We start from the raw sequence: 25,934 nt of genomic DNA on the forward strand, positions 1-25,934 counted from the left end.
TTGTATTAGAAATATTTGTAGGTATTTTTCAAAAATTCTGCTTCATTTTAAGTTTGTTCTTTATATGTTCAAAAGTCTTCAAAAATTACAAAATATCTGCATTCTAGTATCAGTATTTTTCAAATTGAGCCATTTCTTCTTTAATAGCTTTGTACATGAATAATAATAGAAACAAAATAAGAACTTCATTATTTATAATACAGCAAAGTTTGGGCCATTTGTTTCCATGGGCAAATTATATACAATTTCAAGCTTTTCAGTTGTGGTATATTGGCTCATGTTATCATCTTGCTAGAGCTGATATCTGAGACCTCTTCAGAAAGGCCCACCAGCCTGAATTTGAGTAAATTAATTAATTTATGCAGCTTAGTTTAATTCAGCTAGATACACCTACCAGTTTTGCTCGACTCATTTACTCTGTAAAGAAAACTGAAAAGGCACCTCAGTGGTTGCAAATTTGGGACCTGAATTTGCAGTTTATCAATGTGCAGAGAGAACAGAGATGATGGAGAATTGTAGTGAGTTGTACAAATGATATAAAGATCTGTGACAGTATTTTACATATTCGTTCCTGATAGTTCATACATCAGTTATTATGCAAACACAACCCCCAAAAAACCTTTTTCTCAGAATGCCAATGCCCTAAAAGATACAAATATATGGAAATAGTGCCAGTTCCACAGTACTTTTGAGTATAACCTGCAATATTTGTGTGACTCTATTACTTTCCTTACTTTATCAATACAGTAAGGTAAAAACTTGTGTGAAAGAGTTTTGCTTGTTTCTTACCAGCTTTATGGAGCGGCCATGCTGCTCTCCCCCACATTGAGTTTCCTTCCCTTTTTGCTGCCCTTTCTGTGTCTCTCATTTCCCCTGGGTTGTCCTCAGTTGAAGGTGGCTGCAATGGCACATCTGCTCCTTCACCAGAGGGTGGTGATTGCGGGAAGTCCTGTGTGGTACCTGCTCCCTGCTGGCCAGACACACTTATGATATGTCGCTGTTCCTTTTTGAATTGATGTTTGTTACTGGTGGCTTTTCAGATAGCAGATAGCTTTGCTCCCACCGTAGATAAAAATGAACAGCCTCTCAAATACGTCTTCTCTCTTTCTTGCTAACTGTGAAAGAAAGAATGCTTAACAGATATAAAGACAACAACTTGATCTTTGTATAATAGACATGTTCAGTATGATTCTGGTGCCCCCATAGCAAGCTTACACGAACACAAATACCATGAGTATTTGAGTTACGCTGTGTTTCATCTCTCTTACCCTTTTTCCCTACCTTTTAATTCATGACCCCTTCTAATTGCATGCCCTACAAGTGTCCCTTTTCATCTTTTTGCTGGCTTCCTTCTTTAAGACATTGCAGAGTAAAACTGCAACAAGAAATATTCCCATAGACATGAGCCCCAAAGTTTACTGGTAGCTGTACTAAGCATCATGAGGATCAGAGTGCGATGACAGTCATCTTGGCTTGCTTGCTTATTTATGGCATTTTGTCATTTGTTAGTTCAGTAACGGATGAGTTTGTGGAGGGTGTCTCATTGCTGTATGAGTCCTCCAGCCTCTGTGGGGGAGGATGAACAGCCAAAGAATTTGTTAAAATAAATAGCTGAGAACTGAACAGTCATTGTTATCATTTAAAGAGACCTAATTTCTTAAATCTTATATTCTGTTCTCTTCCCACATGAAACTACTATATGATCCCAGGTGCAGGATGAAAACACGGGTTCTTCCAACAGTGTGTTGGGCTTCATAACAATTTTGTGTTCATTTGGTCTTGAATATAGTGCATTCCTTAGTTCTAAATGCTCTTGTGGATTACAGTTCTTGCATTTCTGGATTGTCTTTTTCTTTATTTTTTTTTTTCTTTTTTCCTCATATTTGTTCATGAACAGTGAGCTTAGTGTAATGAAACTGAACTTTCCCTCTTTCTCATCATATTCCATTGCATTAAAGGGCAGTGATGCAAAAGAAAATCTATTTGTGCAAGTTTGTTTATTGTTAAGGAGGTAAGGCTGCAGCTGAATAAATTGCACTTTATGCAGTTTAGCCCCCATTCAGTACGCCTGACCAGTCCTGAATGGAGTACTCAGGTGTTCAAAATTACAAATCTGCTGAAGTACCTTACTGAACTGAAGCCTCTTTCTCCATGATTGCACATAATTTTAATTTGCATGAGGCCAGGATATATCCCTTCAATAAAAAGTGATTTGATAATAATGTTTATGATTTTTTTTAGGAAGAACTATATTTTGACAAATTCATATTTAAAAGATCACCGTCAACTTGAATTTTCAGCAGCTGGTTTGCTTGTTTAAGAGTGTTGCATCTTAAAGAGTCTTATTTTAAACAGTCAGTGGTGAACCTTAAAAAGAAGCATTTTTCTCCATAAACTTCCTTGCCATGTTGACATAAGGTTGAGGGCTTTCACCCAGGTAAATTACCCAAAACTGCAGCTGGACCCTTCAGGCTGTGTAAGGCCCCTTTGGGCTGCGATGGGGGGAGTTGTGGATGTGCTCCTGCATTTGCCAAAGGGGAATCTGGCTAAAGAAGGGAGCAAGGGTATTAGCACATTTATGGAAACAGGATACAGTCCATTGGAAAAGACATAAACAAATGGAAAAATGGTGGAAAACTAATTTTAGTCATTTTTATACATGAAGGAAATCAAGTGATCCTTGGTTCAGTTCACAAGCTCAACAAATAGTTACGCAGTTTGTTTAATGCAGTTTTATGTAACTGCATTTGGTATCAAAACTCAAAGTCAATATAAAATGTTTGGTCCATTTGACTGCATCCTGTTTAAAAAGTGAAATCTCAGTCAATGCTAATCAGGTTGTTCACAGAGTATAGTTTCAAAAAATTAAAATAAATCCAAATTACAAAAATAAGCTACATGGGCCTAGAATAAAAGTTCTAAAAGGTGTGCTGCTTTAGCTATTACATTTTGCTTGCTAAATGAAGGGTTCATTCAAATCTACCTTAACTCGTCATTATGGTTATGAATATAATGAAAAGAATCTAAAATCTTTAACATAATTGAACCATCGCTATGAACTGTGCTCCTAATACTTTTAAATATCATGGAAAAATCATTTAAAATTGCTTTCAAACTTTTCTTTTGCCTCTCATTGTTCTACTGGTATTGAGATGTGTGTATATGTGGACTTAAAAAACCAAATTCTTAAATCACCAAATGCGTTAAAAACATCTAATACTGAAAAGAATGAATCTTCATTTAACTGTCATTTTCATGCTTCTGCTCTTATACCCAGGTGAACAAACAAAATAATGCTTGTATAATATCAAGTTTGTATTCCGTTTTTTACATAAAAATACTTCTTGAGCTGACTTTTATCTAATGACAAGTGGTTTGTACATGATGAGTTTCCAGCCAGGGAAGCTGACCCTGTGTCTGATTGCAGGGTGAGAGCATGGACAACTTCAACTGGGGAGTGCGCAGGCGGTCCCTGGACAGCCTGGACAAGTGTGACATGCAGCTGCTGGAGGAGAGCCAGCTCTCGGGGAGCACGCCCAGCCTCAACAAAATCCACCGGGAGGACTCCGATGAGTCATCAGAGGAGGAGGACCTGACCACCAGCCAAATCTTGGAGAACTCAGACCTAGTAAGTTGCAAACTTGTAATTTAAGAAAGGAAAGGGGTTGTGTTTTTAACTAAACTGGGCTTTTAGTTTCCTCTTGCCCAGGTGCAACCTAATCAGCTGGAATGGGGGGGTGCACACCATGCAGTGTTTTGTCGCTGCTTGATTTCCCCTTATTTGCAAATGTAAACAGGAATTTCAATGCAAAGTTCAAAACACAGGAAACATCAGATCTGGTTATTTGTCCTTTTTTCCACAAATTGCTCTGTGACAATTTTGCACTATTGGCCAGTAGTAAGTCTTCCTGATGTATCTAACACTTAAAGAAATAGAACAAGACTCCAGTTTGGTAAATTGTATCCATTGTTCTGTATCATTGTTCACTTCTGGGCTGTTTGTATACAATTTTTATGATAGAAACATAGGAAGCACTATAATATTTTTGCAGGTACAAACTAAGAGAGCCACTGTCACTGCCCCTTAAGACAATATCTGCTTCATGTGTTCATAAAACCAGTGTGTGCTGGGGTAGATGTATACTCAGTTCTGCGCTTTTGTTGTCTTTTAAACAGATTATAACTCTTTCCCCATCTGAAGATGCAAATAATATTGACTCACTTTCTACATCATGTGACACAACCTCAGCAGACCCTCATCATTTTAATATAGGAGCGTCCAGCTTTGATGTGTCTTTGCCTGATATGAATAATCTCCAAGTGTCTGAAGTATCCAAGGTGAATACATTTTTACTTTATTTTCCAACTGGACTGTATTTTACATAACATTTTTACAAGTTTATTTTACTTACACTTTAAAGATCTGTGAAAGCAAATACATTCTGACTTCCTGTACTTAATGACACGGCATGATACATTCATGTGCTCCCGCACATCCATAACCTTTCTCTTATACTTTCTTCATTAAAAATATTTTATTTATTGTTTCTTAAGTATATTACACTACATTTGCACTAAGATTCTACAAGCTCATTGGAAGACAAATTGATGAAGTGGCTACAAGTTACAACCCTAAGGGAATATTCTTTTGTTCTTCATGCTGATTTAAAAGAACAATATGCCAACTCATGTGGTGGGTGTATGCATGTATTCTCTGAGATTTTTTTCTATGTGGGAACCTATTGTACAGTTGTGTGTACTGGATTCAGTTCTTGCCTTTTGGCAGACACTCAGAAATTTTAAATTCATGACCGCAATATTAAGCCATCTTGGGGGGGTGGGAAGGCAGGATTTGCAAGGATACAACCACCATGTTCAGTACAGTTTATTTCAGACAATTTTATCAGAAGATGAACACAGAGTGAGGTTGGTAAATGATTATCAATGTGGGGATGGTTTCTTTAATTTTCTGTTTGATAACACTTGTTTGTGGGAAATCAGCTGAACCTAGTCCTCTCAATGTCTCTCCAGAAGTATAACCTGGGGTGAGGGGTGGGGGTGGTTAGTGGCTCTATTACACTATTGCTTTACAGGTAAAGCTTGCTCTATCATGTCTAAATTGGGTGACTTCTGCAGAAAGAGCAGAATAAGAGAAAGGGGCAGGAGAAGAATATGTCATGTGTTGTCATCAGCTTTCATTCCAGCTCTTGCCCTTGGTTCCCTCTAAATGGAGTCACATAAAAAATTGGTACAGTACTGCTAGCACTGCGTATAGCAGAAGTAATGGAAGCTTCTAGTGAAGAGGTTATAGAAAAGGAGTTTGGAATTGTGCTGAATATTAAACAAGTTGTTTGTGTCAGAAACCTCCCCAGGAGGAAGAAAGGGCAGCAAAAGGGAAATGTGGGTAAGGATTGGAAAGGATGGGGACTTCTCAAAATAACGGTTGTGGAAAAGGTAAACTCACTGTCTTTTGTCAAAACAACTCGTGGTAGACAGGTTACCACGTAACAACCATAAGCAGCAGAAGTTGGCAGAATGTCAGTTCAGGAAGCTGCAGTGAGAACAGACCCGTTAGCAGGTGGTGACTGCGGCTTATCTCATGCATCCAGCTGCAGTAGCTATTGCTATGCACGTTAAGAATTGCAAATCACAGTTCATGAGTTTCATATATGCCTGGGGTTTTAGAATCTTTACTGTGAAAATTTATTTAATGTCCTAATATCTGTGCGCCAGTGTTCATCAAAAACAAAGAAAAGCTTAAAAAAAATAACTGAAGAATGCAAAATCACAGCAATTTCTTATGGGATGGACAGGCACATTCAGCCAGCCCTGAGAGAGATTTGATGTTAGTGAAATACATAACCCAAGCTGACAGGGATTTGCTAGTGCTACAAAGATGTTTGAACTGACAAGCTTTACACTGAATGCCTTCACAGTGTTTTTTGCCTGAAAGATATTTTCTTCTAGTATGCATACTTCTGTATTTTTACTCAAGTCAAACTGGAGTCAGTATAAACAAAGTTAAAATGCCTAGTTTTATATTTATTTTAAGGAAGAAGTCATGCAGTGTTTAGTCAGAAAACTTGAAACTTGCACCTAAATAATTTTTACTTAACTTGATAACACAAAATCTGAGGTCTTTCCTGTATCTCTTTTCCTCTGAGTTCTTGTTTTTAGAGAGCTGATGGTTTGACAGCAATGCAAAGGGAAATGTTTGATACTTCTTTAGTGCTGTACAAAAATATGTAGTTTGTTGCGTCATAAGCAAAACCAAAAACATCACCTGAGCTTTTAAATAGATGCAGTGAATGAGGGTAACGACTGATTAAGTAGGCCTCTTCTCAAAATTTTATGTGCCAAAATCCAGGTATTGTTAACGGCATGAAATTAGTTAAACTTATTTTCTATTAAAGATAGTGATCACAATAGTTAAAATAGTATTTATAAGAGATTAGAAGGCAGTGAAGGATAAGGCTATGAAGGATAAAAAGATTCAGATTATGCTATTTTATATATTTTTCAAGTTATCTAAACTCACCAATTTCTGGAAACATACTTCAGTCCTGCATGAATATTTGGAGTCCACTTTTTATTTTTGCTCTTTGGGCATTGTATTGGAGTCCAGTGGGGGGGAGGTGTTTTGCTTCCTCTTTCTTCCTCCCTTACCCTACCCTATCAAAATGTGCTTTCCTCATGCAAATATTGTCATTGCAGTGAACAAATGAATAGTTCTTTCAAGCTAGTATGTCATATTGGAAAGTGATTAATACTAATTATTTACTGAAGAAGCATGAAACATTTATGTTTCTTGCCAGCTGCTCTGGTTGCTATTTCTGCTAATTCAGCCATATAGCTTTCATTTATCTTCTGAAGATGATTTGTGCTGTGGTTCATTTCATCCACTCTGGACACAGGAATATTCCCAGCCCTTTCACTTAGAAAACAAAACAACCCAAAAATCCTTCCTCCTACTTGATTTCTGATCCCGTCCTTTCTGATACAAATCTTCTTTAATTCTTAGAAGTGCAAATCCCCAGAATTTATCCGTAAGATCCAAGCAGGTCTGGTAACCTGCAGAGGGCCGCTTTTTTAGTTCCGCTTACAACAGATTTCCTTCCCTCCCAGCTCCCAACACGTGTATGTACCTGCACATGTGCAGGTGTGCACAAGCACACGCCTTATGAGGTACCCCAGACAGAAAAGATAAAGAGTTTGAGCTGCCCACTGCAGCCATCCCTACAGGTGCTGCTTTGCAGGATGCTCTGGCTGAGGCAGACAAAAGCCAGAAGGTTAAAACTGAAACAAAATTTGTTCAAGCTAAAAATGTGAAAGAAATTGGAAAGTTCCAAAAAGAAACCAAGAGCTTTAGGTGCTAATGGATGAAAAAGGAAGGAAATGATAGAAGCATGATCCTTTTAATGGCCTGTAGAATGCTTTGGATTCCTCTTGGATGGAAGCTATTATGTAAATGAGATGCTAAAAATAATTGTCAATTCTAAACATGCATATAGCCTTCCAGACAGTGATTTTTTTTCAGTTTATTTTGAGAGGCTCTAATACATTCTTGGACACTATAAAGTAATAAGTGACAAGGACAGCCTGACAGTAACAAGAACTCTATTGTTTTTCCTGAAAAAAGACTTGCCCGCTGTGTTGCCAAATGCTTTGAAATCTGAAATTCTTTGCTAGACAAATTAAGTTGAAGAAATGCCTTAAAAATAATAGTGATCCAAGACAGCAAGTTAAGCAAATACAGTATTTTTTAAAAGTGTAATTTGATTCATGTATTTTATAATCTGTAGTTTTATATGTGTGCAATTTAACATGTTGAAAGGTTGGGGTTTTTTTCCCACTAAATGCTTTCTATTTATTAGTGGAATTAACTTATTAATTTACTGTTTTCTAAGACGTCATCATTCACTCCCCTAGGTGGAAGCTGTACATGAAGAACAAGATACAGCAGTCCATGAGGATGAACTTTCAGAGTCTACAAATGAACTCCCTGGAGCATTTGAATGCAGTGATAGCCTTAGTCTGGATATGACAGAGACTGAAGAGAAAGCTGACAGGCTGGAACAATTTGCTCTTGCTAGGTACGTGCAGATGCTAATATTCATAAAAGTTCTTTTACACTGTACAAAAAGGTAGTAACAAGGTGTTAGTTAATGGAATGGGTGGCCACAGGAATTAAAAAATTTTCATGATTTCAGAGCAATGAGAAGACAATTCCGTAATTGCCTGTACACAACTCAAAAAAAACCCCAAGATTTTCCTTCTAGGAAAAACAAGATATGATTTTTACATACATCTATGCAGTTAGTCATTATGCAGGGTGTTTCAAAAAGATGGAACCAGTTTCAAAGATACAGTGATTTCAAATTTGGTCCATCTTTTTGAAACACCCTGTATATGTAACACATTTAATCAAAAGAAAAAAAAAGTATTTTTAAAGATCTACAGTAATGGAAAAATCCTCCTTAGTTAGTTGTTCAACAGATCAGCCAGGAGTGCATCCTTCTGATTTCTTATGGGTCATAAGTCACAATATTGTCAGAAATCCCGTCTGTATACTCCCGAGGCTGCTGGTGAGCATGGCTGGACTCCAGTACATGTTGCAACAAGGGATCAAGATTTTTCCATGCCTTATGGAGCTCTTTCAGATTTTGGATGCTGAGTTAGACTTTAATTAGCCCATATTTATGTAAAGGAAAGGAACAAGGATATATATAAAGAAGCTCGCTCTCTGTGTGCCACGTGTTTGAGAATCACAGTTCCTGTTGTTAGGAGCCATAGAAAGTATTTCTCCATCCCAAAGGGTAACACATGAGTAGCTTAGTGCCCTTTAAAATCAGCCTGTTTTGCTGATCGTGGAGGGCCAAGGGATTGGAGAAGGGATGGGTCTTATATATAATGTTTGTACACACTGAGATTCTTTTCAGTACTTCTGCTATACATTATTAAAACCAAGTTTTCCTGCAAGAGGAGTTTTTCTTCTTGAGTTTTATCCTCCTGTGACGTTTCAGCCTTCTTCCTCCAAACAACGGTACAATACAACAATTCAAGCATTCTGGGATGGAGGAAGATAGATGATAAAGGCCCGAAGACAGGGATTCTGATTTGGAGGTTTTTCTCATTGTAGCAAACATCCTGCTAACGTTCAGAAGTTATTTGAAAGTAGATAGGTGCTGTAATTGGTCCTGTGATTATATCTCTCTGTTATAGTGTGTTTTATCTGCCACCTTCTTGGTATTCTCCTTTCATCACAGTTTGGTTTTTTTTTTGTCCCTCAGTTTTGGAGATGTTGGTCGGAATGCCTCCCCTCCTCCCTCACCATTTTTTTCTGCCATCCTTGCTGCATTTCAGCCAGCAGCATGTGATGATGCAGAAGAAGCCTGGCGTAGTCATATCAACCAGCTCATGGGCGACTCTGATGGTTCCTGTGCAGTTTATACATTTCATGTGTTCTCTTCCCTGTTTAAGGTGAGAAAATAATTTTAAGAAACAAAATCAAAATGTTTAGGCTTTGTGTGCCTATTAGGATGGTTCTTGATAGTAGTACCAGTAATAAGCTACTAGGGATATAACCATTGTAACTTTGCATGCTGCAGAATTGCCATACTAGACTTTCATGCAGAACTGTCTTCTAGGACCAGTTTTGTTGTAAAAATATTATGTATCTTACACTTGCAGGTTTAGAGATAACATTACAAAATTTTGATCCATTTTAAAGAGTATTTTCTTCAGTACTTTTCAAACAGCCTGAAACAATTACTGTAAGAAACAGGACAAAGCCTTTTCATCTCAAACTATGCTTAATCTGTTCTTTCATCTCAAACTGTTGAAATCTGACCATTCCCATGTAAATGTCAACATTATTACGTATTCTTTACCTAATCATCTGAACAGAAATATCCAGCTGCCATCATGTAACATAAATTCTAGAGATTGAGTCTCAATACTAGAAATACATTTCTCCTTTCTGAAACTGTATGCTCACAAAGGTAAGAATCTTGCAAAAAGAAAGAAGAAGAGTTGAATGTACAAGTCGTTTTAAGGAATGACTGTCTGGTTTTACCTGTAATTAGTTTTCCATCCTTTTTTAAGTGTTTCTCCGGCTTTTTATGAGGCAGCTGCAGGGTGTTTAGCAAGCTGCAGCAGTTAACACAGCAGCCAGGTAACTTCATGCAGAGTTTAAGCACCCGTGACCTCAGAGTACACAATTTTTTATTAGTAACGAGTACTCTACTAATAAATATGCATATCTTAAGATCTTTTCATATCTTAAGGCAATGCTTATAAGACAGAAGCATTGTACAATAAGAATCTCTTCTCCATCCTGTTTCCTCTGTGGTCCAATGGAGTTAACTGCGTGTCATCTTTAGCTGCACACTGTGTCCTCCTTTAACATCACACCACTGTAAATATGGATGCCTTACAGGCATTCTTTTCAAAACTGATAAGTAACCATTTGGAAGGCAAAAACCAGCACTGACTTGAGTGCATGACAGTTCCATTTTGAAAGTTAGTCCTGTGCAGTTAATATCCCTGTTCAAGTGTTCTGAGAATTATTTGTCCTTTTTGTTCAAATAGGTGAAAAGGAACTGGTGTCACACTTCTGAAAACTAAATAAATAATACTCTGTAATGCAAGACCTAAACATTACCTATAAAGTAACTCCAAATCCTGGTGTGCACACATTACATCTGCTGCTGTGCTTGCCCTGTATTCAGAAGGTAGCCTACTCATTTTCTTCAGTTGGTACTGGAGGAGAAAGATACAATACTGCTCTTAAAAAAAAAATCAATAACAGCAAAACCTGAATAACAGTAATTAAAATTAAAAAAATAAAAGGTGTTAATATTATCAACAAACCAGAATTTTCTAGCTGGAGTCAGAGCCATATTTTTAGTTTCTAAAAATAGCTTTGTTCTCCTCAGGGTTAAAATACAAGAGTATTATTTTCCCAGGTTTTTTTCAGAAGATCCTAGCCTGTCTGGAATTGTGTTGTATTTGCATCATCAAACTTTGCTACTCGGCCACTAACTTACAAGTCTTTTGACCCTCACCAACAGGAAATTTCAGAAACAAGCCCAATATGTGCTAGTCTTGCAATGCAAAGTACTGCCAAAACATATAACTGTGAAACAAAACCCTTGTTTGGAGTAGCTTGTTAACTAAATACTTGGTGAAGGGAAAGAAGTGCATTTTCTAGGGCACCTACATTTCAATCTGCTTCAAGTTAATGGTATCCTGGATGTTTGCCCACTTTGTGCTAAACTTGTTTAAAATTCCTGAAATTATTGAAGTACTTTGCCTGTAAATGAGTCATAGCTAAGAGATCTCTGCATTATCTTTACAGCTGCCTCTTTATACTCTGTCAAATCAAATGTCTTCCAGCAGACCAGCCATTTCCAAGACAAGTAGATTTGAGAGTTAGCAAGTAGTTTCCACAGTTGAGACCTTTTGTTACAAAAAGTCCTTTTCCCAGAAGAGGAAACCTAAGGTTAAGAAGAAAACATTCTGATAATATTTTGTTATTATTTACATTGACACAAAGTACAGCGACTATATGCAGGCCTATACCTATTTATGCTATGCTGGTGGTTGGCATTATTATTCACAGTAGTCCCATTTCATAAAATATATACTGCATTCAGACCTTGGTTGAAAGATTTCAGCAGTGTAATCTGCACCCAGAAGGACATAGCTGAGATGCTAACTTATTATAGAATTGATAGTCCATGTAATGACAGAATAAATATATTTAGCTAAGTACTACACATAGATACCAAAGTACAGTCTCTTGCTCTTTCACATTTTAATACTTTAAAACACTGTCCAAGAATGTCATCTTCTTATCTCTAGATTGATTGTTGCTTTTAGGAATATCTGAAAAGGAAAGTAGTAAAGAAAGAATATGTTTTCTTGAATCTAAACAGTAGACTGGTCAGCTTTTGATGAAGCCATGACTGGAATGCTTTGAATAAGTTATTTTCATAAAATAAACTAGAACCAGTAAAATACATGAGTAGGTCTGTGCTGGAAAGGTCCCAAAGACCTCATGTTCCTTATCTTGCCCAGGACAGGATCAACTATAAGTTTCATTCCAGTCAAATGTTTTTAAAGTTTTTTCTCTAGACTGTTCTTTAACCTTTAGGTTGAAGTGGAACTTCACAATGTTCCTAGTCCAATGTCTAACTCGCCTTATGGCTTGAAAACTTCTCTTTCTGTGTTTTATGCCTGTGGCTTCTTGCTTGATACGCAGTGGTCATACTTCTCCTCTTTGCAGTTGCTGGTTGTATTTGAAGACCATTACCATGACTACACCTACCCCAAGCTTCTATGATTAAATGTCAGTTCTTTCAGCCTTCCCCATAAGTCACATTTTCTAAACTTCTCACTGTTGCTGTGTTCTCTCTTCAGTTAGTCTGTCTATTATTTTAAAAGGAAGAGCAGGTTCTGTATTTCAGCCTAAGTTGTTACCAGCACTGACTGTAAGAGGATTGCCTGTTTTGTAGAGGGTATTCCTGTTTAAAAACTTCTCTCTGCTAACTGCTGCACAGTAGAATACAGATAATTATTTTCGACTTGTAACCCAATCCAGTATGCAGATTGTGTTCTACAAAATTTGCCTTTCTGGTTTTTCTCCATCCTGAGTGTGCTCTGTGGATTGTTTCATCCTTGGTGTACAACCTTGGCCTTCTTTCTTTTCTCTGCACCGCTTCTCTAGTTCATCAGGATCAGTCTTAATTCTAATCCTGCTTCCAAGGAGTGTGCAGCCCCTGCAGCTCAACCATCCATGCATTTAATAAGCATGTTGCATATTCTATTACTCAGTATTTTCATTAATGACTTGGTTAGTGGTGAGACAGTCCCCAGTGGAATCCTGCTCAATTTATCTTTCCAATTGAACAGTGAGCTGCTGATAATTAACTTCTGAATATGGTTTTGCACACCTAGTTACCTCTAGACTGGGTTTCTCTGCCTTACTTCTAAGATAGTAGATGAATTAATATATAACATATCAATTGTGTCTTCTCCTAATAGAAAATTTTAACATTTAATGAGAATCAAATAGTTTCACATGGTTTCTTCTGACCAGATATGTACTGCCTATTATTAATCTTTTATATGTTACCCCATTTCCTGAACTTGGTGCTAAATTCTTTAGGTCTTGTGGTTTTTTTTGAGATAAGCACTTTCCTCAAGTTTATACAACACCCTGTGTTCTGTGAGTTCTCAAAGATATTTGCTATGGGTCCTAGACCCCTTTAGCCATTATAGTAACTATTATAGCAAGATTTTTCCTAATCTGCAAACATGTAAAAATATCCAAGCCCTAACGACAAGATCTGTTCTCACCTGAGTTTTCACAGATGTCTTGTTACCTGTACACAGCTGTAATCTTTCTCCTTCCCTGCCTCAGATCCATAAACTCAATTACTCTTCCTCAGGAGGGCACTGCAGCACCTAAAGAGGTTACCCAGAGAGCCTGAGAAAGCTCCGGCCTAGACAAAACCATGACTTGACCTAGTGTTGGCAAGAGTCCCACTTTGAGTTGAAAACTGTATGAGATGTTCTCCAGACATCCCTTTCAACCATCTCTTGGATTCTGCTCCATAATCTGTCTTTCTAAATGTCTGTCCACTTACTCTCAACTAGCACTTTTCTATTGGTCAAGATCACATCTAGATCTCTTTCCTTTGCCAGAAGAGTTGTCAGCAACTGTTTCACTAGTACTTGGACTGAAACTTTCTTTTCAGAAGACATCACAGTAGTAAATCTCCAACTGTCACCAAGCCCTGTGATTCAAATGATTCTGTTAGTTGCTCATAAAAAGTAATCCTTTATCCGGTTTGGTGGTAATTAGTAAGAACCGCTTGCCTCTGTTACAGACTCAGTGCAGCAGAGAATCTGAACCATGTGCTGAGTGACATGTATAGCGCGTTGTTGCTGTGCTGAAGTAAAATGGCAGGAACATCTAGTAAAACAAGTAGCAGTCTATCTGGTCTTAACTGTGTTCAGATGGCCAGTTCGATGAGTAGAAGAGAGATTCACAAATAAGCAGTTATGAAATTGGTCTGTAAAGGAACAAAATCATAGAATCATTTTGGTTGGAAGAGGCCCTCAAGATCATAGAGTCCAACTGTTAAAGTTTCTCTTTAACCATTTTATAAATTGATAGTGTACACCCTACCTACAATGTGAAGGCTTATGTAAGGTTTTTTGTTTGGTTTTTTTTTTTTTTTTGAAATAATTTTAAAAAATCATTCCATTATAAACAAAGTCTGAATTCATCTCACGTGATTTTAGGTACTTAACTTCAGTGCCCCAGTGTAGGAGCAGTAACAGGCTATTTATATGTCTGTCATATACACTGGTATTCGGGAAGCACTTGTCTACAGTGACACAGGCGTACAGTAATACAGATCCTAACCTACGTTCCTCAGAGAAATGCCTATGGTAACATGGAATGAATCATATAAAGATGCTGCATATTTTATTTTTGTAAATATTTTAATGTTACTCCCACCTGCTGAGCAGGCCTTAGTGAGATCTATTTTGGCAGTGAAACTTGCTGTGTATTTTTCAATATCAGTATTTCAGTTCTTGTAAGGCTAATATATTATTTTCATTAATCATTCGCTTTATATATTAGTGACTGGAAAGCAAGTCTTATAACTAGGATGTTTCTGGAAGACTAGACTAGTTTAGAACTCCAAATACACACCAAAAAAATCACTTGAGAAGAATAATTCCCGGATGCAATGCAGTATTTCTGGAGTCCTCCCAAGTAGCAGAAAAGTTTTAGTAAGAAGGTTTTTCCCACAGGGGAAAACAGAAGTTTTTTTTCTGATTTTTCCATGCTGCTGTTTGGCATTAAGATGTCTGTTATGTTATCTGATTAGCCACTTGACATGGAATAATAGCAAAACAATGCCCGGAATGGGCAGAAAAAGTAACGTGCTGATCAACTCTGTTAACTCTGTACAGCCAAGAGGAAAAAAAAGCTACCTGTGGGTGAAAGACTTTATAAAGATTGAATCACCTTTACAAGAAATAATGTGTTTCAGTAGTAGATTATTATGAATTCTATAATTAGTTTCCCAGCTGCCCAGCTGTATACTGTCTGCAGCATAATAACAATTATTCAGTATCCTTGAGCAGACATTCAGTTCTCCACAGGGAGATGGTCACATTTGCACGTTATTGTGCGGATTAAAAAAACCCATGCCATTTGTTTACAAAGGAAAGAAGCTTGTACCTGAATAAAGGATGTAATAAACTTTTTTACTTTCCAGAATATTCAGAAAAGATTCTGCTTCCTAACGTGCGATGCCGCCAGTTACTTGGGAGACAACCTGCGAGGAATAGGCTCCAAGTTTGTGAGGTCTTCTCAGATGTTAACAACATGTTCGGAATGTCCCACCCTTTTTGTAGATGCAGAAACAGTGAGTATATTCCTTTTAAAAGGCATGGGCTGCACATTGCAGTGTGTTATTTTACTGGTTGTTTCACTTTTGAGCAACTCCCAAGCAGATATGTCAAAAAGGTACTTTTTATCTCTTGTTCTTAACCATATTTCCATTAATTTTCCATCCTACTTTATTGAGTAACTACTGGTCGATGGACAACACAGAATCATAGTATAGTAATGATGTGTTGAGCCTGTGTGTAAAAACCCAATATAAACCAGGTGCCTGCCGGGCCCAGTTGGCTCCACAAATGGAAAAGCAGAAGCTATTTTTTACATGGTTCAGCATGAAAGATGTTAATATGTTTAGTGGTTTCATTTGAGTCAGCTGTGATGTGAGCTGGATGATAAAAACATACATTAGAGAAGAAATGAGATGAGCCTTCCCATTGTTTTCATTCTGGCCCACATTTCTCCAGCAGCGTCAGGACAGCGCGGCCTCACACAGACGTACAGAGGTAGGAACTTGGCAAGTGTAATCTTGGGCCCGCTGCTGTGACTGTGGAACAGCTGTGCCTTGAATCATCAGAGAGCCATGGACATCAAGTAACTAAACTTTGCACAATGTTTTACTCTAGGGAAGTCCTCTGCAAAGCTGAACACAGAACACAATTTCAATTCCACATTATCATAGATGTAACTTGTTTTCAGTGTAGTATTCTATTCATGTATATTTTTGCATTAATATAAATATCTTTCAGTATTAGTATCTATAAATCTACATATTCTTTTGTGTGATCTTTACTATACTTTCTACTCTGCTAGTATTTTTATAGCGTTATTTACTAGCCCTTTTAATTTCATTTCTCCAGTTGCTCTCTTGTGGCCTTCTTGAAAAGCTGAAGTTCAGTGTTTTAGAACTGCAGGAGTACCTGGACACGTACAACAACAGGAAAGAAGCCACACTCTCGGTATGCTGGATTATGTTACGTTCTTAGTTTTGTACATGTGCGTACTTCTACTATGTCAGGAGACTGCAGATACACTCAGATCTGTTTAAAATAATATTTAGTAGAATAATGTGTTTCAGATTCTGGTTTCATTAAATGATTCTTCCTGAACATATGAGATAGCAATTGTATTCCTTAATTTTAGAAACATTGTCTTCTTTAATATTCCTGGTCTCTCTCCTATTCAGTAATTAATTCATTTTCTTCATTTTTGCAATTCCATCTCTAATAGAAATCAAGAGTACACTTTTTAAATTACAGTCAAAGCGAATTGTCACAGTCTGTGTGATTAAAAAGTGCAATTGCAAATTTTTATTTGTTTACATGCTGGCTGTGAAAATAAAATACTGCTTACCTTTCTTCAAATCAAGCTATAGGCCTTATTCATATCTTCTTTCAATTTCTCTCTGAAAACAGTGGCTTGCAAACTGCAAAGCAACATTTGCTGGAGGCTCAAGAGATGGAGTTATTACCTGCCAGCCAGGGGACTCGGAAGAGAAGGTAATGAATGAGCAGTATTATTTCTCTCCTGTAAAGTGACATGCGTGATTTATCTTGTTCTTGGACCCACAAGAGCCTGCTGTACTTCCTCCTTGTCTCTCTGCTGGGCTTGGGCATAATCCAGTTTTCACACTTAAGGCTCAAAAGTGTTGTTGTTGTTGCCTCAGCCTTGGCCACAGGAAATGGGAAGTATTCAGAGGAAATACTTCTGCCTTCCTCCTCTAGACAAGGAAGCAGAGCCAACCCTGCCTGGGTTGTGTCCGCTTCCTCTTTTAGAAAGATGCTGCAGTTTCCCACAGCGCAGTGTCTTTGAAAATCCTGTACTCCTGGTGTATTGTGCTTCCACATTACACCCATTTTATCTACAGCTGTTACAGACTCAGTCTGCTCAACAGCAGGAATTGCTTGGTTGAAATACGCTTAGATTAGTATTTATGAAATAACTTCATGCTGTAGATAAGTATTTATAGATAGGGCAAAATACCTCTTCATCACTTTTGAACAAAAGTTTTACATGCACATGTGCATATATATACATAAATGTGTACATATATATATATATATTTAGTGTGTTGAGTCCAGTTAAAAAATCAGTCTTTTCAAAAATCAGTACCATCAGCAGGCGTTCCTGTTACTTGATATACTAACTGTAGGAAACAGCTGGTATCTTAGTGGTGTAGAATGATCTGAGAAATGTTATCTTGTGGATTTTTTTCCTTTTGGAGGAAAAAGAACAGACAGATGGGAAAAAGAGGTGGCTGGAGAGAAGTAGTCAAAATCAGGAAGCAGAAACAGCGTGTAGAAAAAAGTGACAACTTCTCTTTCCGTGTATTTTAACTTGTAAAAGATAATGATGACATTTTCAGAACACACAGTTGCCTGTTGTAACCATTTTTTCGAAATACTTTGTTTTATCTTACGTTGGTTTCATTTTGTCTGTCTTCTTTATTTTCTTCTGTTTTTATCCAAACCTCTCTTTCCCACCTCTGTGTATTTGTTTTCCTGTCTTTGAACTCCCTTGATTTTTTTTCTTCTATGCCATTTCCCAAGAATCCCAAATCCTTCCCACCCCTGCATTTTGGCTTCATTGACCTTATTAGCAAATCTGATTTGCTAATAAATCCTCTGGCTGTGATCACAGGCAGTGGGAAAGGTGTTCAATTTCCCCCACCTGGCATTGGCACCAGCAGAAGTTACAGACACCTTCCATTGCATTTAAATAAGATACTGTCTCTTCTGTAATTGTAACAGTGTACAGGGAAGTTACACGTGAGCTATTCTCGAATCTGAAAAAGAGAAACCTGGAATACCTGCTGCTACCTCTCCTGCAAGTACATCAGGAGAGGCAGATGAAGGATACAAACAGACTAAAACTAAGGGTTTCTCACTCCTGGTTTCTCCCCAGGATTGTTCCTTCAACCCAAAATGCATTATTCCTTGGAAGCTGACAGGATGGTAGGTCTTTGATCAACGGGCATCTTTCTTTTCTTCCCCTCCTCATCCACCTGTCAATTGAAGCAGCTCTTCCCAAAGGAACATCTGTTTATTCAACAGAAGTGTAATGGGAGTCCAGGGAAACTGAGGAAATATGGTTAGGAAAGGAGAAGGAAAAATTACTCATAGACTGGCAAGTACTTGTTTTCTTTCTGTGTCTTTCCTCTCTCTTGTCACTCAACCTGAATGGCTAACGAATCTAATAATTGTAAGGGAAAATCTGTCTTATATTGGTAGTCACAAGGGAACCTGCCTGAACTCTTTACATTTATGGAGGGTTAGACTAGGGCTTGAAATCCTGCTGAAAACTTCTGGCTTGAAAAAAATGGCTTAGCTAAGCACAAAACCAGGATACCTCTGAAAAAGATTCAGAAGTAATTGTAATGAAGAAAAAGCAACACCTTGCTCTAACAGAAGGCAGAAATCTTAGATTGTCAGAATTTTCCACCTGGTAAAAGCCTTGAGGTGAAAGTAGTCCCCTCTACAGACGAGACAGATGTAGGACCACATTCATTGTTAGCAGAAGCAGTTTCATCACAAATTCCTGCCAATGCTGGTAACTAATTTGGCACCAGTTTCTCTAATCAGATCTTATTTCAAAATAAGATTGCACATGATTTGTTGACCAATGCTGCTGTTACTGAAAATGAGCAAAGACAAAAATTGCTTATTCTGACATTAAAGAAGCTTGAAATAGAAGTTGTCCAAGTCAGCTGCTAGAGCTTGCAACTTTTCTGAAATTGGGTAAAAGCTTCATGCCCCAGAATGTCGCTCCTCCCTTTATTCTTGCAACAGATTACATCATTTGGATGTGTCTGTCATTTGTGAGCTTTGGTGCTACGTTGAGCAGCAGAGTCTCTGGGCATAGGAATCAATTACAGACAACAGATAATTGCACATACTATTGGGATGTCTGTCCAGGAGTAACAGTCTGAGATGAGTACAGCTATCAGTACATTCTTCAACCTTTCAAATCAGGGATTTTTTAAATGTAGTCAAAGGCTGGTTTTGTTTGGTTTGGTTGTTTGGGGGGGTGGAGCAGTCCTGAAAAAGAGATACATGGAAGATCATATTTTTCTTGTCAATTAGCACTGCTAATTCCAATAACTATTTATCTCTTAATGAGACATCCGGTTCACCCTTAAGTCCAAAGTCAGTATACACCTTTCTTAAACCTTGCTCATCCCAAAGCTCACTACAATTTAATGGATGTGGACTGTGTTGTTGACAATACAGACAATACAGTCCACAAAAACTCAGACTGTTAATGATATTTAAAACATGCTGCACCCCATAGAAAATTGCCAAAAAATTCAGAATGTACCTATTGCTGTGAGCTTCCCTGTTGCTAAAGGTTCAGTTACTCTAGGAAACCAGTAAGACTGGAGATGGAGCACTTGGGACCATAGTCATCTGGAGTTGAGTTGAGTTACAGTAAAGCTCAAGGCACAGTGAGTCTCCTTGTTAAGGCAGAAATTAATAATAATCAGTAATCAATTATCTGACTGCTATTTGACAGATCCATGGATAGACAATGAGGTAAAATTGGCCCAGGTAGGCAGCTTTTCTAAAACAGGAGCACAGCTGTGGTTTAGATTTCTCCAGACAGAATAGTTTCTACTATCCTTCCAAGTCCAGTGGATATTTAAGGATGCACAGCATATGCTGTATCTCTTGTTTTCTCTCTGATATATATACAACCTTTTATATATAACCACTTTCCCAGATTGTGGAGAAAGCTTTTGTTTGTTGGCTTCTCAATCAAATAGGATACCTTAATAAAATGCACTTGCAATTAATAATGCTTGCACGCAGCAGTTATTTCATTACAGTGGGACTTTCCTGTGCCAAGAAATGAAAGAAGACTCTGTTGCCATCAAAGTGTTAATGTCCTAAGAAATAATTGTGTATCTCTCATCTCTTTTCATTGTGTAAAAACAATGCCTTGAAAAAAGCAAGAAGGCCCGTGATCTAAAGATTAGCACTTTGCTGTCTTCCTGGTCTACTAATAGTGTAGAACAGCAATTCTATATCTCAATAAAAAACTAAATCAAGGTGTTGCTGCTAAGGGGGTGTGTCCTTCTTGGGTGCACCAACTACTAGCTGCATAAAAGACCGTGCAAGTGATCCAAATACTCTATACATTCAGTATTTTCAACTGCCAAAAAACACACTAATTGTGTAGTGTCTATCAACTAATCTAAAGCGACACTTCCCCAACTCTAGGAGTTAAACTAGACATTGAGAAGAAGTGTGAAGACTGGGATGATTCCACCTGAGCCCTGGCTGCTTGGGGACTAAAAGAAATGTCACTTAGTGCAATAACTAGTGTCTTTTCAACTTCCAAGGAATATTTCATTTTATGCTGAAAGTGAGAGGAAGATAAGTTACAATCATTAAATTGTGTAGCAATATGGAGTTGTGCATCAGTAGTTTAGGGAGGTTTTACATCCAGTGTACTTTCTTTCAACAAAGAAGGATTTTTCATGTAATGTGAAACATCTTCCCGCCCTTTTTTTTGTTTTGTTTTTTGTTTTTTGCTTGCCCTGGTTTTGGAAGCAGTACAGAGAAGACAGGTTTTTTCTGCAAAAAGACGACCATGGAATTCACTTACTTGCTGGTTTCCCCACCGCTCTTCTTTAAAGTAAATTCCATGGCAAATTAGAAATTACATGTGTATTCCAAATATTTGAAAGTCCAAATGAAACTTGGTGTCATACTAAACTTCAGAGGAGCTTTAGACAAATAAGATTTGAAAAACACAAGCTAGCACGCCTGTGAATTTACTGGAGTGCAGTGATCTGTCTGCTCTTGTCCTCTTCTTATCTTGAATTTAGCTTTACAAAGCTTAATTGATGTGAACTACATGGAAGCCAAGATGTAAAGGTTTTTTTTTCAAGAGTACTAAATAGAAGAAAAAAATCCTTTGAAGCAATATTAAAGGCATAAAATTAAACATCACAAGAGCTTAAAGCTCAGTTTGTCATGGCTTTATAAAAGAGTAGTGCAGGATTTAGGAATATACTTTTCATACATTTAATAGTAAGGCAAATGGAAAGAAGCCAGGCTGAAATACTTTGTTAGGCTGTACCAAATTAGCATTATTTCACATTTCTGTGTTTTGCTGCCTTTGTATTGATGGTAAAGTAAATAATAAGAATTCCAAATGTTTATTAACTCTGTGTGCATATGCACTGACATCAGGATGTAACTGGGCAGATGTCACTGTGTTCATTAATTACAGCATTTACATGACAACTCTGTTCATCTAAAATGTCTTGAGAATGTAATTTTATATATATATATATATATATAAAACAAGGAAAGCTGCACTAAAAGTGCAAGGAGTGCAAATGTTAGTTCTTGGCGAAGAAAAGAGGAACACTTTTTTTTAAGGAGAGAAGTTAGTTCCCTAATCTTTGAAATGCTAATGTGGGTCAATTAGAATTTTTATTACTATTGCAACAAGGCTTACATTGACATTTTAATAGCTCCAGAATTACAAATCAGTGAATCACTGTTTGTGAGAGGAAGGAACACAAATCTGTCTGAACTTCTGGCATTGCCAAGTAGTGAAACTAAACTGGCATTTTCCGTGGATTTTTTTTTCTTATTATAGTCATAACTTAAAAGTTATATGCAAAACGTTTCCGTTGTAATATGCCTAGTAATAAACCCAGCAGTCACAAAGCTTATGCTGGAAATTTCATTAGATCTATTATGTCCAAAACTAGAAGTATTTCTAAATAACAAAATGTTTATAAATAACAAAGTTCAGTTCTGTACATCACTTGAAATCTTTGCCTAATTTTTGAGTACTTCATAATATGAGCTCTTTTTAATAACAAAAAAGGCAACTTTAAATAAAAGTATTAAGAGTTTTCTAACACAATTTCCCTGTAAGTTCCTGAGCTATCGAGTGGGATAAATCAAACCTAATAAATCTGAAGATCTAACTGAGGATATTTAGACTGTAATTTACCATTAGAATTAAACCTTATTTTTTTTAAGAATGCTGTGCATGCTGTAATGTGGTATTTCCAACCGGTTACCAGGTTGAGGCAAGCATTGCTAATACTGCTGACAAGTTATGCTATTAAAGATGGGCTGTGCTTCCTATTGCATGCAATACACTGACACTATACTTTCTTTCCTTTCCTTTTCTCCTGTGCCATGCTTGCTGTGTAGCAAATGGAATCTCTTGCAGTAAGTTGAAGTTCTTTCATATTCTTTGTCCATCCATAGATGGACTAATTCACCCCAATTTTACTGTTTTACTTCTAAGCATGTTTTCCTTTTTCGTTATAATTTCCCTTTAGAATATGTGGTTCTACATGCAGTGACTGAAATAATTTACTAAGGTGTGCTTTGTGAAATCAAAAAAAGACTGTGCCAAAATTCTGACACATTCATTTGCTGTTTTAAATAGTCATTTACATAAATGTTTAAAAATCAAGCCTTTGAATGGCTATAATATGCTGGAGTGGAAGATAAAATTTGTTGCTATTTTAAAATTCATCATTTTCAATTTATCTTGATGAAAAACTACAATTTATAGTTGACAGTCATGTTTCAAATTGATTTTGTTTATATGTTGATGTATAGTTTCACTACTATTGGTTTCTGATACTTACTCAGAAAAAAAAATGGAGTTGCTTCATGTGATAACTAAATGCTGAGTGAGTCAAACTTGAGTCTTCAATTTGACCTTAGTTTGTCTTCATTCAGATTAGCAGCCAGAAGTCTGAAACTGAATTCTGTTCTCCAAGGGCTAAAAAAAAAACCAATGTGTTTTATGCCAAGCTGTCATGAGAGTTTGTTTTTTTTTTTTAATTATGTTATACCATGTCCTGGGTTTCAATTAATTTTTAACTCTCTGACAACTTCAAGTACCTATGTGTGTTTAACTTGTTTAACTGCTACATAGTGTTGCCAGTTCTCCAAAACTTGAATAGCGTGAATATGATCCCCACTGGAGAACCTTGGGCTGGGTCCAGACTGGTGAACTGGGGAGAAGGAGGGAGCCAGCATGTTGCCCTGGGCTGGCATTGGGGGCACAGGGTTGGCCCCTTCCCTGGCCGGGGTGCCAGCCAGCCCTGAGCATGCCCGAGCACGGCTCAGGAGAAGACCGAAGCCAGAGCCATCTCCACGAGGTTGTATCTAAACAGTCACTCTTTATTTTGGGAGAAGAAGGGTTAGCCACGCAGATGCAATCTTGGCAGTGCTCTGTGGCCTCAGTTACAGAGAACAGCCTCTGGGCAGCTTTATTTATCTGGCAGCATCCCTCATCCCCTACCTCTTAATTCTCTTGGCCACCCGTAGGTGTTGTCCATCCCTGCCCACAAGTCAGCTCTGTCCAAGCAGGTCACACACACATTCCCTCCCTTTTTGTCCCACCATGGATCTCCCAAGCCTTACTTCAACTCCTGGGGGTCTCTGCTGTTAGGTCTGGTGGGATTCCTCCCTTCAGTTTGGGGCAGGAACACTCTGACCCTGTTCACCAGTAACAAACATCAAAGATACCGACTCAGATACCAGAAACAGTTTATACACAAGAGCCCAGAGCTCAGACCAGGCAGATTTGCAGCGCTAACCCTCGCTGCCGTGGCAGAGCAGCACTGAGGCGCCAGCAGCCCTGTCTGCCCGGCCTCCAGCAGGACAGACCCTGCCAGGCTGACACTCTGGCTTGGCGCTCTCCTCCATAATCCTCCCTCAGAATGACACGAGCTCTACCTGGTTTTGGCAGGGCCTTTGGCTGACTGCTCATGACTGGGTAGTTGGTGTCCACCCCTCTCTGATGAGCAAAGCTGAAATTTGCCAAAGAACCTCCATTTTGACCTCAGCCCCTTAGCCCTGTCTGGCTGGTACAGAAATTTGGGGAACTGGAACACTAAGGATAACGTTCTAATTTTGGCTTATTAATAAAAACCCTGGCACTTAAATGTTGAACCATATGTAAATAAACACTTCAGTCAAACTAACATTTATAATGTTTTTAAAGTAATTTTTATTAGTATTTGTGCTGGCATTTGCACAGATCCCGGTTCAGCAAACAGCTGAAGTACTTGGTGGTAGCTAAGCATGTATGAAGTGTTTTAAGGAAGCAGAGGCATTATTAGCTGCTGCTTCTTTTCTGCCATGTTTGGCATGAAACTCTGCTCTAATTCCTCCAGGCAAATGGAAAGACCACCGAGCCCACCCTTGGTCACTGTGTCTGTAAGAGAAAACAAGTCAAATATGGTTGGGAGTCTGTAAGGCTTTCCAGCCAAAGGGTCAGGAGGCCTCCTGACTTGTATTAATACTTGCAAAGTTGTCACTTCTCCTGTAATTTGCCAAAGATTAAATATTGCTCCCTGCCCCACCCTGATCTGGCTGTGGAACTATGAGATTCCCCCTCGTGATAGACACATGGATACCAGGACCACGAACATATTAACTTGGTTTCACTGACGGATGTGCCCATCAGATGTTACTTCAGTGTGTCTAACACCTTTCATGTGGTGCTGCATATCACACTGAAAGAAACAAGTTAATATTCATAGAACAGTATCTGCTTAATCTAAGAGCATAAATTGTAGAAGCCCGATGTCCTCCTACACGTTAAACTCCATCCATCTGTTGTACAGCTTCTTCACGATGGTGGCAAATCCATGGGCTGAGGTTCAAGCTGCAGAGCTGGCATTTCCCCCTGGCTGGAGTTACTGCCTCTCTTCCTCTCCCCTCAGAGAGGCAGGCAGGAGATTTGACCCTCTTGGACAACGGCTTCATTGCTTCTCTCTTGGATTTCCATCCTCTCAGAAGAGGTCTTTGACCATTTCTGAAGTTTTTAGAGAGTGTTATGTTCTATGAAGCAAAGTAATTTCCTCCTCTGCTTTCCAGCTGCAAACTGGAGACAGTGAAGCTAACCTGTATAAACTGCTTTGAGATTGATGCTGACGTGTGCTACATGAGAGCTAGCCATCATCATTTTGATTTTCAATGCCATGTATCGCTTACTTACCTGCAGAAGAATGTTACTTGTTTTCTGAAACACTATATGATCTTACTTCAGTAAAATAATGTTTTTTGAGAACTGAGCTATCTCGGTGTATTTTATTAGTTATTGAAAATTATCCCAGCTCACTGATCTTTATTATTTCTTCTCCTACAAATCATTCCTTAGCAATTGGAACTGTGTCAGAGATTATATAAACTGCACTTCCAGCTGCTGTTGCTTTTTCAGTCCTACTGTAAACTCATCGGACAAGTGCATGAAGTCAGTTCCATGCCAGAGGTACGTAACAAACCACTTTACTTTCATGTACTTATTTTTCTTTCTATGAACTTACACCAAAGATTACACTATTTCAGCTTGAATACAAATCTGCATACAAAACCTTTCAATACACCAGCATCCACATTAAAGTATAGTCAAGATGCTGTATTTTTTGTAATTGACTGCACTTTCAGCAACTATGATACTTTATACATTCAGTCTTCAAAAGTAATTTCGGTCAGTGTTAACAAGCTAGAAT

General features: G+C 38.0%; 1 protein-coding gene across 2 annotated transcripts in view; it reads left to right on the forward strand.

Moving 5' to 3' along the window:
* FRY (FRY microtubule binding protein) overlaps window positions 1-25,934 on the forward strand; it is a 186,051-nt gene that overhangs the window by 156,426 nt on the left and 3,691 nt on the right. Inside the window, exons 53-61 of one of the 2 annotated variants that reach the window (XM_071804672.1) lie at window positions 3,428-3,628; window positions 4,177-4,338; window positions 7,930-8,093; window positions 9,291-9,480; window positions 15,303-15,452; window positions 16,288-16,386; window positions 16,843-16,926; window positions 22,609-22,626; window positions 25,583-25,693. In XM_071804672.1, coding sequence (XP_071660773.1) covers window positions 3,428-3,628; window positions 4,177-4,338; window positions 7,930-8,093; window positions 9,291-9,480; window positions 15,303-15,452; window positions 16,288-16,386; window positions 16,843-16,926; window positions 22,609-22,626; window positions 25,583-25,693 — 1,179 coding nt within the window. The remainder of the gene's footprint in view (window positions 1-3,427; window positions 3,629-4,176; window positions 4,339-7,929; window positions 8,094-9,290; window positions 9,481-15,302; window positions 15,453-16,287; window positions 16,387-16,842; window positions 16,927-22,608; window positions 22,627-25,582; window positions 25,694-25,934) is intronic. The other variant, XM_065829999.2, reaches the window with a different exon arrangement.

The sequence above is a fragment of the Patagioenas fasciata genome, chromosome 1 (assembly GCF_037038585.1).
Source record: "Patagioenas fasciata isolate bPatFas1 chromosome 1, bPatFas1.hap1, whole genome shotgun sequence".
In the NCBI taxonomy this organism is placed as follows: domain Eukaryota; kingdom Metazoa; phylum Chordata; class Aves; order Columbiformes; family Columbidae; genus Patagioenas; species Patagioenas fasciata.